At 36.8% G+C, this 15,152-nt stretch overlaps 3 protein-coding genes across 4 annotated transcripts; 1 reads left to right on the plus strand and 2 right to left on the minus strand.

The window, feature by feature from the left end:
- The first annotated feature begins 1,458 nt into the window (after positions 1-1,458).
- Positions 1,459-2,384, plus strand: LOC122046158 (photosystem I reaction center subunit XI, chloroplastic-like). The gene is made up of 2 exons (XM_042606709.1): positions 1,459-1,655; positions 1,755-2,384. Exons 1-2 carry the CDS (start codon positions 1,509-1,511, stop codon positions 2,247-2,249), a joined length of 642 nt encoding a protein of 213 aa, XP_042462643.1. The 5' UTR covers positions 1,459-1,508; the 3' UTR covers positions 2,250-2,384.
- A 995-nt stretch (positions 2,385-3,379) lies between these two features.
- LOC122046159 (rRNA-processing protein fcf2-like) lies at positions 3,380-8,471 on the minus strand. 2 transcript variants are annotated; one of them, XM_042606712.1, is made up of 7 exons: positions 8,343-8,464; positions 8,143-8,263; positions 7,787-8,011; positions 7,654-7,714; positions 6,089-6,163; positions 5,880-5,995; positions 3,380-3,722 (listed from the first exon to the last, which is right to left on the minus strand). In XM_042606712.1, the coding sequence occupies exons 3-7, from the start codon at positions 8,008-8,010 to the stop codon at positions 3,614-3,616; spliced, it is 585 nt and encodes a 194-aa protein (XP_042462646.1). In that variant the 5' UTR covers position 8,011; positions 8,143-8,263; positions 8,343-8,464; the 3' UTR covers positions 3,380-3,613. The 2 variants fall into 2 exon arrangements, with proteins under 2 accessions (XP_042462646.1, XP_042462645.1); XM_042606711.1 differs by lacking the exon at positions 8,143-8,263 and having other exon boundaries at positions 8,343-8,471.
- Positions 8,472-9,049: 578 nt separating this feature from the next.
- Positions 9,050-13,338, minus strand: LOC122046160 (probable bifunctional methylthioribulose-1-phosphate dehydratase/enolase-phosphatase E1 1). Its single transcript, XM_042606713.1, has 8 exons — positions 13,048-13,338; positions 12,750-12,877; positions 12,481-12,636; positions 10,739-10,888; positions 10,563-10,664; positions 9,689-9,798; positions 9,484-9,602; positions 9,050-9,327 (listed from the first exon to the last, which is right to left on the minus strand). Exons 1-8 carry the CDS (start codon positions 13,193-13,195, stop codon positions 9,236-9,238), a joined length of 1,005 nt encoding a protein of 334 aa, XP_042462647.1. The 5' UTR covers positions 13,196-13,338; the 3' UTR covers positions 9,050-9,235.
- Between the last annotated feature and the right edge of the window lie 1,814 nt (positions 13,339-15,152).

A 15,152-nucleotide genomic window follows, 5' to 3' on the forward strand; every position in this document is an offset into this window, starting at 1 on the left:
CTTTCTTATTTCTTCGAGGCAAAAAAAATTTGCTATCAAATATATTTAAGAAACAAATTATTTCAAATGTAAAAAGAGAAATCATTTTTATTTTTATATATTAAAAAACACCCCTAAGGAGCTGCTTTCCTTAGCAGCTCCTTGCTTGCTAGCCGAGCCAACTTGCCAGCTCGCCTTTCCTTGTCCCTGGTCCCTACTGCCATCAATGTTGCATTTTAGATTTTACACAGATTTTCCTTAATCTTCCTCAAATTTTTTTAATAAAAAATATCATGAAAACAATATAAAAAATACTTATATATATTAAAGAAAAGAAAACAGTAAATTGTTTCCATCATAAATCACATTGGGATCAGAAGAACTTCTAGAGTGTATTAGTAAATTAAGATGTTTAAGTGATAAAACTAACAGATTTAAGCTCCACGAGACCAGTCCCCAAAGATTCTTCCTTGAAAGATTTCACTTCACCAGAGATTCTCATACTATATTTCCTTGTATGTAATCTAAATAGTATTTACAATTTTCATGATTTTTAAAATTTTATAAAATTTTTAGAAAATTTCTGAAATTCACTGAAATCAAATTTCAGAAAAATCAATGCTTCAATCGATCACCCGATCGATTGAAGTGCCTCAATCGATCGGGTGATCGATTGAGAAGGTGTTTTACGCGAGCAGAATTTTACTGGATCGATTCTCCAATCGATTCAAACATTTTGAATCAATCCATTGATCGATTAAACATGTTTCAATTGATTGGGACTCAACCCCAATCGATTGGGAATGCTGATTTTAATTAGGAAAGCCTTATTTCAACATTTTAAACTGTTTTCCGTCCATGTAACCATTCCTAACCCCTTGAACACATTTGTATATTTTTAAGGGAAGTTTTCATGATGAAAACAAGAATGAATTTGTTAAGGAAGACTCGGTAGAAGTTTAGATTGAGATTTGATTTCATTATTGAATTTTTGAATCTCAAATTTCTAAATTTAGGTTTTTAAAAATTTAAGGATTTCAAATCATTGTTGGTGCAATGACAAAAATAATCCTCTTACAAAGGAAGATTATTATCACGGCTAAATCTTCTAACTTTTTCATTTGGTACTGTCCCTACCTATTTTGGAGCTGCTTTCTTTTGTCTGAAACATCGAGGCTTAATTCCAAAGCATCAAACCATAACCATAGTTTGGTTGGAGATACTAAGTGTTCGATATTGTGAGATTCTTGTTTTGGGTTCCTTTTCATCCCTTAAAAATTAATTAAACCTCAATTAAGTTGATAAAAGAATTGAATAAATCTTTAGTTTTGTCCTAAAGTGATCAATTTATGTTGGATCAAAAGATAAGGAAAAGGATAAGGATAAGGTGCAGAGCAGAAGAGGCAGCCAATCAGAGCCACAGAGCATTCCACCTCATCACAAACTAGATTCTCCTTCTTCAGATACACCAGCCAGCTCTCTCACCACCATTTGTTTCTGCTCCTGTTCTTGGGGAGGAGACCAAGACAATGGCAGTTGCTTCAGCACCTTCCATGGCCTGCCAGCTCAAGACCAGCTTGCTCTGCTCCAGCAGCAGCAGAATCAGAGGCCTCTCATCTCCGGCGCTCGCCAGGAAGAGGCTTTGCCTCACTGTTAGAGCTATTCAAGCAGAGAAGGTAAATCTTCTTCCTTTTTTTTTGTGGAAATTTTGATTTGTTTCTTGGAGTTCTGTGAATTATCGATCGGCAGCGATCTGTTGCGATGTGTGAGTTCAGCCGACGACGTACCAAGTGATCCAGCCGATCAACGGCGACCCGTTCATCGGCAGCCTGGAGACGCCGATCACTTCCAGCCCGCTCGTCGCCTGGTACCTCTCCAACCTCCCGGCCTACCGCACCGCCGTCAGCCCTCTCCTCCGCGGCATCGAGGTCGGCCTCGCCCACGGCTACCTCCTCGTCGGGCCCTTCGTCAAGACCGGCCCGCTGCGCAACACCGAGGTCGCCGGCGCCGCCGGGTCGCTCGCCGCCGCCGGCCTCGTCGTCATCCTCACCGTCTGCCTCAGCATGTACGGCGTCGCGTCCTTCAATGAGGGCGACCCGTCGACGGCGCCGACGCTGACGCTGACCGGGCGGAAGAAGGAGGCGGACAAGCTGCAGACGGCGGAGGGCTGGGCGCAGTTCAGCGGGGGCTTCTTCTTCGGCGGAATCTCCGGCGTCATCTGGGCCTACTTCCTCCTCTACGTCCTTGACCTCCCTTACTACATCAAGTAGAGTGGATCAAAAACTTGTGTTTGTGACGTCGATCAAGAAGAACAACAAACAAACAAAAAAAAAATCCCCAAAGATTTGTATATTCAAGAAGAACTTCTTATTTAGAACGTAATTATAACGCCGAGTTTATCCAAAGATGCATCATTTCTTTTATCTCCATCTCAAGAATTAAGCTCTCAGTTAAGGGATATTAATGTTATTGAATTGCCAAAGAATTAGAACAATCTGACAAGCATACAGAAGCTCTGATCAACCAGACAGATCGATCAAGCATACTCGGTCTGCCAAAGGGAATAATGAGGTTGACGAAATGGAAACGTTGACCTGCGGCGACTTGTTCCTGTTTTTGAAGGCTGCCAAATTAAGGCATACGACAGTTGACGAAATGCCGTCAAATTGTGCTCAGTTTGTATCGAGATATTTTCCTTGTCGATCGAGTTGCTTCCCCAAATGGCTTGGATACAGTTATCAAATGCTAACAAATTGGAAAGCAAGTGGCTTTCCAATTTATCGAGTTAGTGCTATCAAACAGATGAACTTGTTGTGAGCCGGATCGGCTTGTTACACAATATGTTAACTTATCAATAAGATTAACTCAATTTATCATACGATATATCTACTCATGAGTCTATACAAAAATTTAAAAATATTAAAATTTTTAAACTTGAACGGTAGATTATGTGAGTTAAGCTCACAAGTTCACACAATTTTTTACTTTAATTTTAAATTTTTAAAAATTAAAATTAAAATTTCTCCAATCCAAAGTCACCACAGAGGCACAGACCGATCCACAAGGATCGTGGCCCGCGCCAATCTTTTAAAAAAATTTAAAAATATTATTCAATTTCAATAAATCTAAAAAAAATAAGTAACCTTGCAAGATAGTAGACTACACATTCACCGCAAGTAATGCATTTCCGAGCAAAGTAATTACCTTGCAAGACAATATAAATATTCACCATTTTTTTTTTTAAATGTACATATCCATCAATCAGGTTTATAAAAACACTGTATCTTGTCATGAGCCATAAACCGTGGGGCGAACGATATCACTCCAAGAGATTTACATCAACACTACAAATTTAAAAATAAAAATAAAAATATGAGGTGACAAAAACGTGAAAAGGTCATTCAAATGCGAAATAAGTATATTAAATACTGACACAAAAACTTCCCGTGAGATTTAGATACATAACCCACAATTCTCAGGTAACACATTCGTTTAACATTCCCATCCATTTCTAAACATCCTTCAAGTAAACAAATGGCAATGGCAAGGCAAGTGGTGTTTGTTCTCTTGCTACATTTCTGAAAACACATTTTTGCTAGCCATTATCCCCTTAGAATAAAGCATAAAGGGAAGGTCATTTCCTTCTATCCTTAGCCCGTTTCCACGTCTGACGACCTTTATGTTTCCACTTCTCGTGCCCACCGGTCTGGTGACTCTCATGAATTTCACGCAGCTTTCGTTTTCTGAGAAAAGGTAAAATTCTCGTGTTAGCAGAACATATAGGGTTGAATAGAATTCACTGCCTAGCATTCGCCTATTGAACCTGCATTACCATAAGTAGTGCGCAAGAGAAAAAAAAAAAAAAACACAACTTTCAAAGGGCTTTCAGAGCAATAATCCGACATCATAGAACCTATCTTATAATTTTTCAAATGACATCTTGTGAGAAAAATATTCTCCCGACATTATCAATATATTTTGATTCAAGGGCTGTAAATGAGTAGAGTTATGCTGAAATGACCTAAGCTAAATCAGGTTTGTGCTTAAACATATAAGCAAACACAAAAGCCTGATTTCATTCAATCTAAACTGGGCCAATAAATTGAAGCTCAATAACTTGAGCTGGAGTTTCATCAAATTTGACTAAAACATGCTTGTGCTTATACATAATTCAAATTAGACTCGGTAAAAAAACCTATCTTGTAGATTAGATTTTACACGATGTTATAATAAACAACTATAGTTAGATACTTGTCTCTTTAAAATTTGTACATTACAATCATCAACACCACGAGCAAGTTGTGTTCATGCCAATTATTTGAGAGCTCTACAAGAAGCTATATCACTACTAATGTTTAAACCAATCAAATCATTAAATAACTAAAGTTCTCTATGCTTTCTCCTTCCCCTTTACACCTTCCACTTTAATCTATTCAAATTCAACTAACTATAGAATATTATAATGGTTGCCTCTGTACATATCCTAATTTCACTCAACTTGTCTAGAAAATCTCCACAATTGCTTCCAAATAATAATGTTTATTATTTGATCTTTTCTAGAAACCAACATTTTTCATCTTAGCATTCTCACATCTGTTACATATTTTGTGTGCCTGGAATTTTCAAACAATCCAACACTCTTGTTGGCAAAGGCAACTACGCTCACCCCCACGCCCCTGTCAATCGTCCTAGAGCCAACACGAGGTAAATCATGGATGACTACTAGTCCTTGGAATAATGACTAGCGCATGAGGGAGACATTTACCTCAGCTATGCCAAGATTCGAACCCCAGATCTCAAGTTGGCAACACCACATGCGCTAATCAGACCCGAGGGGACAACAATCCAACACTCTTGATCCACTAACAAATTGTACCACAATCATAGCATATTCTATTTGGCCTAAGCAATGATCACATGAGAGCACAAGAATATTGATACAGTGATCCAGCCAAACTGGAAAAAAAGAACTTATACAATGATTTCATGAACATAATATTTAAAAAAGATGTATACAAAATTTTGATTATTAATTCACAAAAACTATTGCAAGTATATACAACAACAACCAAGTTTTTATCTTATTATCAAGTGAAGTGAGCTATATCAATCCTCCTACACAATTAGGCTCGATTCCCTATTATATCATCATCTATATTTAAATGAATTTTATCTTATTTCATCATTACTAATCAAGTCTTCTTTGGTCTCTCTTCCTCTATTAATGTATGTATTTGTCATGATCTCACAGTGCATAACTGAGACATTTATTAGATGCATAAATATGTATCCATATCATCTTAAACACGTCTCTCTGAATTTTTCCTCAATAAATGCAATCCTAACTTTCTCTTTAATGTTCCCTCAATATTGCAAGTACATAATCTATATTAAACATTCTTTTAATTTCTTACAAATGTATATATGATTAGTAGTACATAGCATCAAATACGCATGCAAGCTTCAGTTATAAAGTTACATTCAGATTGGAGTTTATATGTTATTTCATGTTGAATAAGATAGAAACGACTTTGTAAATAACATTGATCACCATGTGTCATTAACAATTTAGATCATGAATTGCCCATGAAAATTAGTGAGTCAAACTTAAATTATGATTGACGTTCATTTGGTCATTAATTGAGCCTAAAATGAGTGTTCGAGTTTATTCATGTTCTTGTTGAAAACAAACAAAATTGAGTTCTTATGAAGCCAAGCACCAAAAATTTGGTTTTTATATAACGTTATGATAACCCTAGCAAAAATATTATTAAGATGGTAAATTCTACCTAAAAATATTGTTAAAAATTATGGGATGCCCGATGTTTAGCCATTATGGAAGCAATTTCATACTTAGTGTTTTCTAGATTCACTCAGTGAAAAATGTGAAGGATTAGTACCTATAAGCCTTCAGAGCATCATCATGTAAGAGTTCATCTGCTAATGTTGCCTTCCTCTCTTTCTTTGTTAGCCTGCTTGAGAAAAATTCTGATGCAGATTCAATAACAGTGCCCACCTAAACAAGTAGCCAAAGAAGAATTTAGGGATGCTGCATCATCAATCATTGGATTGAAAAACTCTTGTCATAACAATGATGAAAGCAACTTGCCTGAAAGTACTTTGGAACTGTCTTGGAATTTTCACTTCTTTTGAAATGCCTTTTTGGATCAATAACATGTCTCAACTGGAAGAAAGATAAAGCTGTTAAAGTCCCAAAATTGTTAATGCATCTGACTGAAGATGAATCATGGATGTCTCATCTTTTAAATAAGGGAAGACCAAATCATGCAAGTCTCGTCTTTTCAATAAGTAGATAGTATAAAATTGGATTAACTATGAAATTAGTTATGAGAAGTGATGCCAGTTATAAAATAAACAATAGATGATGATTTAAATTAAACATAAATGTAATAAAATCAGTTACTGACAACAAGGATCAGGTACGTGGGCAACTGTACTGGAGTCTTTAGAAAGAAGAGGATACTGACCTTAGAAGAAAGGATGGCAAATAAGGAAATAACTATAAGACAAAGTAGTTTGATTATGCACATGAACATTTTATATATAGATATTTTAACTTGGTAACACTCTTATATAATGAACATAATGTGCTAGACTCTATATCGGACCATTCTAAATAAAAACTAATTTTATTTAAAATTAATTATTTCAGCTTTGTGAATGGTGCGAAGCTCATTTAAATAAATTAAAACAACATAATTTTACAAATAAAATTCAAAATTTTAATAAGATTATATCACTGATATGGCAGAGAAACAGATAACAAAATAGAAAATCACACAATGCATTTTTTTTTAAAATGATGTAAATAAAATTATTGTTACAATCTACATGCAAATCTAAAGTGGAATAGGAATGTAGATATGGACAAACTAAATATATCACTAGAAATAAAATAGCAACGACAAATTCAAACTTATCAAAAACTCTATGATAAAGAAATTAAAGCCAATGTGAAAGATAAAAACAGAAGTTTATATAGTTAGAAATCTAGCTACATTTGTAATTAGGTATCTGCTTTGTAAGAAGGCATATTTATATCCACATCTGTACTCTTTTATAGCAAAATCCTAATAACATGAACGTAAGGCAGGTAAAACTACATAATTCCAACTTCAATCTGAAGAAAATAATAAGTTTAGAATGAAATTTTATAGACAAATTTGTGGAGAAAATAAGCTTGTGCCTAAAACTAACCACATGCTACCAACCATTATTAATGTCCCAAAAATAAATTGCCACTAGAAGTAAAACACAAACTCATTGTGATAGTATGATCTAGAAGAAACTAGTCAGTCCATTCTCCAACATTTTTCAATTTCAATTTGTCAATAATTGAAACATTAGGTCAAGATTACAATATCATAGAACATCTGACTACACTCCTAAAGAACCCAATGAAAACCACATGCACTTTTTTACAATAAAACTTAACTTAAATACACAAGAAATATTTTCAGATCAACTTGAAGAGCCCTAGTGCCTTGTGTTCACAAACAGTGAAACACCATTAATCAAATTCAGCATTGCAATCAAATAAGCAAATGGGAGAAGTCAAATCTTCACAGCATGACATTCTCTCAGTTTTAAAAGAGATAAATAGCAGAAGAATTTGGTTAACATTGGGAGCCTAGAATGAAACAAAAAACATACCTTGAGAATCTCAAGGTCATTCTTTATCTCAGGAGTAATTTTAGGGGCAGACATATCAAACCTGCACAAGAAAATATGTTAGGCATCTAAAAATAAGTGAAAGGTGGAGCCATGGAGTTTGGTATCTACTCACCAACTTCGACCAGCTGTGTCTTTTGCATTTCTCTTCATCAACTTATTCAGCTTGCGTGGATCTCTAGGTGGTAAGTACAGGCCATCCACAAGCTCAACAGAAGATTTCTCAATAAGATCTTTTGTTTGACTGTGCAACATCTCTGACCCATTTTTCGCTCCACCAAATGAAGGTAGCACCTTTGGTGCCCACAAAAGCCCAATTGTTGATTTACTTTCTGGCATGCTGAACCAACAAACAATACATGATCACCATGGTAAGCCAATACATGAAACACATTAAAAGAAATTAATAACCATTAAATTTGATTTCACTTAACCCAAAAGGCCAGGCTATTAATAAAATGATCAAATTACATATTTATATTCGTAAATCTCCCTCTTCGTGTGTGGTGGGATCATGGTTCGTCGGAACGGGCGTTCCGGCACGGGAACGCCTCACGCCGTTCCAAAGTTCCGGTAAATAACGTGGCTGGCTCTGAAACGCCGTTCTCGGACGTTATAACAGTAAAAGAACGGATAGGAACGCCGGAACGGAACGGATCGGAAATGATTACCTCCTGATGAATCGGAAAACGACGTCGGAGGCGCTCCGGCGTGGCCTGATCGGGAAGCTTGCGCGCAGTCGAAGGCGGCGGCGGCAATTTAGGTTTGCTCCGCGTGAGAAGTGAGACAAGAGAGAGGCGACGGAGAATTTAATAAATAAAATTTATTTTCTAAAAATATAATCATTTTAATATAATAAAAAATCATTTTAAATTTTTAAAAAATCTATATAATCATATAAACTTATTTTCTTATTAACTATTATTTATATTATTATTATTATTCTAAATAAATTTAATTAGATTAAATTTTAATTATTATCATTATATATATATATAACATATTTATTATTATTTATTATTATTATTATTTAGTATTTTAGACACAACTTTAAATGATTAGTATATCATTAAATATTTAATACGAGAAATTACCAATAAATTAAACATAAATTAAAAAAAATTATTAAGTGAAACGTCAACCGTTCTAGTTCTAGTTCCGACGAACTGTGAGGAGGATGGGTTATGATTATTAGTAGTCTATTAAATAAATAGAAATTTTCTCACTATTATTCCTTAAAGAGATTTTCATATCAAATTTAAATACGATCAATTCAAGTCAAACTTGAATGTTCTTCCTTTGTCATCAATTATTTCAAAATAATAATTATGAAAGATATATAAAGTCAACTACCAAAATCTTATTTTGACAAATAGAATGACGGAAATTCAATGGCAGTGACCCCAGCAAAATGCAAACTGAGTTTAGTTACAAGTCTTCATAGTTTTAGCATTGAATCCATCCAAGCTCTACAATGCAATTGATAGTTGACTCTTTAAACTGCAATTCCACCACCTCCTTCCTCAACAGAAGGAACAATCAAGAGGAAGTATAATTTCTTACTTTATAACTCTGCGAAGGATTTTATCGTTGCAAATCCATGGTTATCGGGGACAGGCGCGTTTCCAGGACGCAACGATATCAGCACTTCGAGGCCTACAAAGAAACGGAGAAGGATTATTTGAATTCTTATAGCACATACACTATACATTTCACACACCCTAATGAGACACTTGACTTTCTTGTGAGAATGAGTCACATCAACTTAACATCTCAAACCAAGGGCAGAAACTTAAGACTAATAGTGTTTACCTGCAGCCTTTGCTGCCACTGCCTCTTGATAAACATCAGTTACAAATAAGACTTCAGATGGTTTATTCACTCCAAGTGACTGAGAAATTTCATAATAACTCTGTGATTCTTTTTTGTTTCTATGGAGCCGAAAACAGAAGAAAAATCTGAGTCAATGACCTAAAGATAAAGAACACTGTAACTTAAGACATGAAGGTTAGCTTACCCAATTGTGGTGTCAAAAAACCCACACAAGTATTTCCGTAAGTCTCCATAAGAAGTATTTCCAAATATAAGTCTTTGAGCCTCTCTGCTACCACTTGAATATATGTAAACCTGCATTGGAAATGCTATTCAGGAAATTTCATAATGGTTTGTGGCAAGAGGCACAAATATTATGATTAGAGTTCCAGCAATGTTGTAACATGCTGGCCAATATCACAACCAGGAGTGAGAAATGCTTTGTTAGACAGCAAAGGAAGTTGAACTAAAAGAACAACCCCCTTTCCAAACTAATAAATGCACCTAAGTTGGCACAATAAATCAACGTAGCAAAATTTGTTTGATGTATCTTTGAGTTGAGTATCTCGACACAAGTACACAACTGATCCAATAAGACTGTTCTTACAGTTAGAAAGTAAAGCATAGCACACTTTGTTTTACCTTCTCGTGCATATAACTAGGATGCAAATATCTACTAGCTTCGAGAGACGAGTCATTTTTTGTTTGTGTATGTACAGAAACATACATTTTTGTTATCTGTTAATCCTAACCTCTTCCAGAGTGGACAATTTCAGGTGTTTAGTCTTCAGGATAAGGGTATAGATTTCTTTCTCTTTATTGAGCAAAATTTGAGAGTTAAGGGCTTATCAAGTAAAATATATATACATAGAAAGGACAATTTACAACAGAGCAATCTGCAAGAGCAAGAGCAAGATAGGAAGGCATGGGAAGGAAGATCAAATTATTGCAGAATCTTTTGAATTTTTCATTTCAAAAAGAAAGATGGTCTAGAAACCTAGTTTAGTTACTTGACCACTCATGATTTGCAGATTCCACATATACAAATCTGGAAATATAGATCACTGGAATTTGATCACCTTTATGCCATTAGCATGCCACTTCTGAAGAGCTTCAGGTACATCCTCATAAACAACCGCTATCAGTTCTTTGTTTTCAAAACCTTTCCTCCATATATGACCCTGCTTGAAGCAGTCAAAATATGAGAACTATAACTTGTTCTATTTACTAATTCAGAGAAAGCCAGTTTGACCACCTGCAATTCTTTAAGGGAGGTTATTTTTCTGTCAGCTTTTATCATTGCCTCAACATTAGCAACTAAAGAATCGATCACTTCCTCCTTTCCAGCGTCGTCAGATGGGACTGGTACTGAACCCAAAATACCTTCTCTGAGATCATCCTCAACCTAAGAACTGACATTAATAGAAAATGATATACATCCAAACACATGCAATATGAATAAATAACTAAAAGATGAATTAGTGTCACCATGGTAGTCAAGTTTGTGATTTTGATGTCATAATTCTAGTTGGATTTAATTGAAATAGATTATATAGGGGGTCAGCTTACTATCAAGATAAAAGTGGGTTTACAAGGAACATTCCAAGATCAAGTTTATAGAAATTAAAGCAAGTTTATAAGAGCTATGAAAGAGTAGTAAACTTTATATACAAAATATTTACCATAACAATAATAATAAGCAAGTTAATCCCAAATAATTCCTTTCCCTTTATCCTCTTCCAACAAGATCTGATTTCACATCTTTAAAACAAATCCAAGGAGATCTTGCACTCTCGTCCTAGCAATTAACATCAAGAACAGTCCATAGGTAATTCATCTCAACTCCTCAAAGATCCTTATAAGTTCTTGTTTCAATTTCTCAAAGAGCTCAATCAAGATTATGTGATTTGATTAAGAGGCCATGCAAGGAGCAAAGTGTCAAGAAGAGAAATCTTTGCTATAGCTCTCTTGTCCTCCCTCCCCCTTCTCTTCCTTGTCTCCTCCACCTCCTTACCAAAAAAGAAATCTCCCTATCTCTCATACTCACCATCTTCTAAAGAAGCCCCCCAAATAATCCTCCTCTCTCATATAGAGGATCATCCTCTTCTACTACCCCTGTATATATCACCTCATTTTCCCACAAATTCATTTGCCCCATTCTTGTGCTTCATCTTGCATGTGTTTGTGTCATTGTGCTTTGCACAGTTCCGGGAAGCCAGTATTCTCACCCAGTCAGCCTCACCCAACAATGTTAGATGGCAATTACATCTGTGTGTTGTATATCTCCCTGCATTTGAGCACTTCAACGAGTAGCTCCTCATCCACAAGACCAGGTCTCTGTGATGATGCTAAAAATAATTAGTTTTCCTATTTTGTGTTTGAAGAAAATCAAGTTTTTAAAGAGGGAATGATGTTATATACCTAAAAATACTTACACACTGTTCAAGTTACCACTAGTTCACTCATCTAAACTCATAAACCTCTCTGATTAGCAATGACAATCAATGTGGGGCTAGATTGCTGTCACACAATATTTTTATTAGTTATATTATAAGGAAAATTGTATACAATTAAATGAATTAAACAAGAAGCCTATGCTTACGTGAATTCACCAATTGCTAGTCACTTATATATTATAGGCTCAATGGATCAATGCCTACTGTTTCATCTAGTGGAAAAGCTTCACAGATATAAAGGAAAAACCATCATAATAATCTTCATCGTGTGCCATATATTTCTCAATAAAACAAAAGATAAACAAATAAATAACCATGAGTCCCAACTATTTGGGGTCAACAATGTAGGTCTTATGTGTTTCATGCAATTTTCTTATTGAGATTGTGGGAAAAAAGGATAATTCAAAAAGAAAAACGAAGGGCTTTCAAATTAATTGCCTTAATAATTTATTCAAAACAGTCGAATTAGTCGCATATAGCCCTTGGTATTTCCTGAAGAAAACAATGTATGTGATGACATAATTATGCACTAAAATCTTACTTGAGCACGCAATAGATTAATATCTGATTTTGTTTCCTCACTGTCATATGTGGACATCAAATGCTTTCGAACATTATCACGAGCATATGGGAAAAGAACATCTGTGACAAATGCTATTGGAGTAGTTGTTCCTTCAATATCGAGAACAATGCAACGCTGCAAAATAAAATCAGAATTTCTTCAAAAGATTGCCTATAAGGTAGCGAAACTAGTATTTATTAACACACATATGCACAGAGAGATCTGACCACACTTATATGCGAACTTACTCTTGTTGGCCCGGGTTCATGCTTAGCATTTGAAAGTCCTGCCCTGACAGAACCAGTTAGACGTCTATCTTCGCGAGATAATATTTTCGACCTAATTGGTAGCATCCTCTCCTTCTGAACCAGAATCCCTGGCAAATCGCCAATCAAAACCATCAATGTTTCAATCTTTAAACTACAAAAAGGAACTTGGATATGCTGAAGGACAAATCAGTTATCGCAGTTGACATCAGACGATGGTATCAACACAAAAAGGGGAAAAGAGGGATTTTAACCAATCTCAAAACACGAATTAGCAAACCTGAGGAATGCACGAAGGTGAATTGACGGGGTTGGCAGGCAGCGGCACGAGGGTTTTTGAGGGCGATGTAGGTGCGGGTGCCGGTGTACGATGCTTTGCCCACCAAGGTTACTCGCGAGACCAGCAGTGGGTGTACGCCGGTCGCCATTGCGGTCTCTCTCGTGCTGCTTTAACACAGATACAAGCCTATCTTGTGGAAGATAAAGATGGTAACCAGGAGCGTCGGATGCGAGCGCTGCGGCGCCAGTCTATCCTTCAATCTTGCCCACTCCTGAAAAAGGAGTTCAGAATATTTGAGAACTTACCATAAAATAGTTTTGTAGATAAAGTTAAGTGATACGGGGCGTGTTGTGTGTGGTTTAAGCAACATAAGCTCAATAGTTAAGAGATGTTGGAGTCAACGTCGGATGTAATAGTTAAAATTAAGATAATATGATACTTAAAGTAAAGAGATATATATTGACCCTATTATTTTTAATAGGACTTGAGCTCTCCATTTTTTATGGATATAAATTTAATTGACCTAGAATGGTCGGTCGCATCTTCAGACCTTAGCTCCTTATTTCTCATTGACATGATTCGTAATATTAATTCGACCGACTCTAAAGTCAGTTGATCTTCAAGGATCAGTTCTCCACTTTTTTTAGCATGACTCTCAACATAAACATGATCGATTTTAGAGTCGGTCGGACATTTAAGGCTTAGTTCCCTACTTTTTATGGGCATGACTACCAATATAAACACGATCAGCCCTAGAGTCAGTCGGACCTCCAGCATTCAGTGTCCTATTTCGCATGAGCATGACTCCCAACATAAACTCGACTGGACCTAAAGTCAGTCGGATCTCTGGGGCTCAGTTCTCCACTTCTTATGGACATGACTCCCAACATAAACTCGACTGCCCCTAGAACCGGTCGAACCTCCGGGGCCAGTTCCCCACTTCTCATGGGCATAACTCCCAACATAAACATGACCGGTCCTATAACCGGTCGGACCTCCAGGGCTTAGTTTCTCACTTCTTATAGGCATGGTTCCCAACATAAACTCGACCGCCCATAGGGCCGGTCGGACCTTTGGGGCTCAGTTCCCAACTTCTCATGGGCATGACTTTCAACATAAACCCGACCGACCCTAGAGCCGGTCGAACCTCCAGGGTTCAGTTCCCCACTTCTCATGAGCATGTCTTCCAACATAAATCTGACGACCCTAGAGCCGGTTGGAACTCGGAGGCTCAGTTTTCCATTTCTCATGGGCATGACTCCCAACATAAGCCCGGTCAGCCCTATAGCCGATTGGACCTTCGGGACTCAGTTCCCCATTTCTCATGGGCATGACTCCCGACATAAACCCGACCGACTTTAGAACCGATCGGACGTACATGACTCAACTCCCCACTTCTCATGTACAAGACTCTCAGCATCAACCCGACCAGTCTACGCTGATCAAACTTCAACGAGGCTTGGCTCCCCACCTCATAGGGACATGAATCCCAACGTAAATCCGATCGACTCCAAGCCGATCGGACTCCCTCTAGGAGACAGCTTTGTCAAAGAATCATAATCGCCTATCTAAGAATAACGGCTACTCACCATGGAATATTCCCCTGCTTTGACATATACACAACGAAACCTTCCTTTGCTTAGGAGAAGACGGTTGTACATCCTCCACTACCTGACATATTCTGACATCTGATATTCTTTGACGTCTCATTATTGTTAAGGTTATGAGAGACAGTATAAAAATGGATCATCTCCGTTGGCCAGAGAGGCACACGCACACATATCCACATTATTGTTTTACTGTTCATCTTCTTCTTCATTTCTCTCGGCTACCATTCTAACTTGAGCTTCGGAGTGTCTGCGTTAGGGACTTCCTTCCTGGTTCTCGCTCTAACATTTCTGTTGGCTCTATCTATGGTGTGTGTAGGTCCGCAGCTCCTAGCTCCAGATCCACAACTCCCAACTTAAAGTCTTTCCTCTGTCAACATTCCTACCCCTCATCGACCACCTATTTACTCAGTTTCCGGATGAAATCATTAAGAATTTGTGATTTACAATTTACCACTGAAACCTCACTCTACATCAGAATCAATTAATTTTCCTGAT

Source organism: Zingiber officinale, chromosome 2B (genome assembly GCF_018446385.1).
Source record: "Zingiber officinale cultivar Zhangliang chromosome 2B, Zo_v1.1, whole genome shotgun sequence".
NCBI classification, from domain to species: domain Eukaryota; kingdom Viridiplantae; phylum Streptophyta; class Magnoliopsida; order Zingiberales; family Zingiberaceae; genus Zingiber; species Zingiber officinale.

Excerpts from the sequence above, each read along its gene's own strand:
- LOC122046158 (XM_042606709.1), top strand. The coding sequence starts at position 1,509 with ATGGCAGTTGCTTCAGCACCTTCCATGGCCTGCCAGCTCAAGACCAGC. Across the intron at positions 1,656-1,754 it reads GAGCTATTCAAGCAGAGAAG|CCGACGACGTACCAAGTGAT; the intron begins GTAAATCTTCTT and ends GTGTGAGTTCAG.
- LOC122046159 (XM_042606711.1), bottom strand. The coding sequence starts at position 8,010 with ATGCCAGAAAGTAAATCAACAATTGGGCTTTTGTGGGCACCAAAGGTG. Across the intron at positions 7,715-7,786 it reads GACACAGCTGGTCGAAGTTG|GTTTGATATGTCTGCCCCTA; the intron begins GTGAGTAGATAC and ends TTTCTTGTGCAG. Across the intron at positions 3,723-5,879 it reads GATGCTCTGAAGGCTTATAG|AAAACGAAAGCTGCGTGAAA; the intron begins GTACTAATCCTT and ends ACCTTTTCTCAG.
- LOC122046160 (XM_042606713.1), bottom strand. The coding sequence starts at position 13,195 with ATGGCGACCGGCGTACACCCACTGCTGGTCTCGCGAGTAACCTTGGTG. Across the intron at positions 12,878-13,047 it reads CACCTTCGTGCATTCCTCAG|GGATTCTGGTTCAGAAGGAG; the intron begins GTTTGCTAATTC and ends GCGATTTGCCAG. Across the intron at positions 9,799-10,562 it reads GGCATGCTAATGGCATAAAG|GTTTACATATATTCAAGTGG; the intron begins GTGATCAAATTC and ends TTTCCAATGCAG.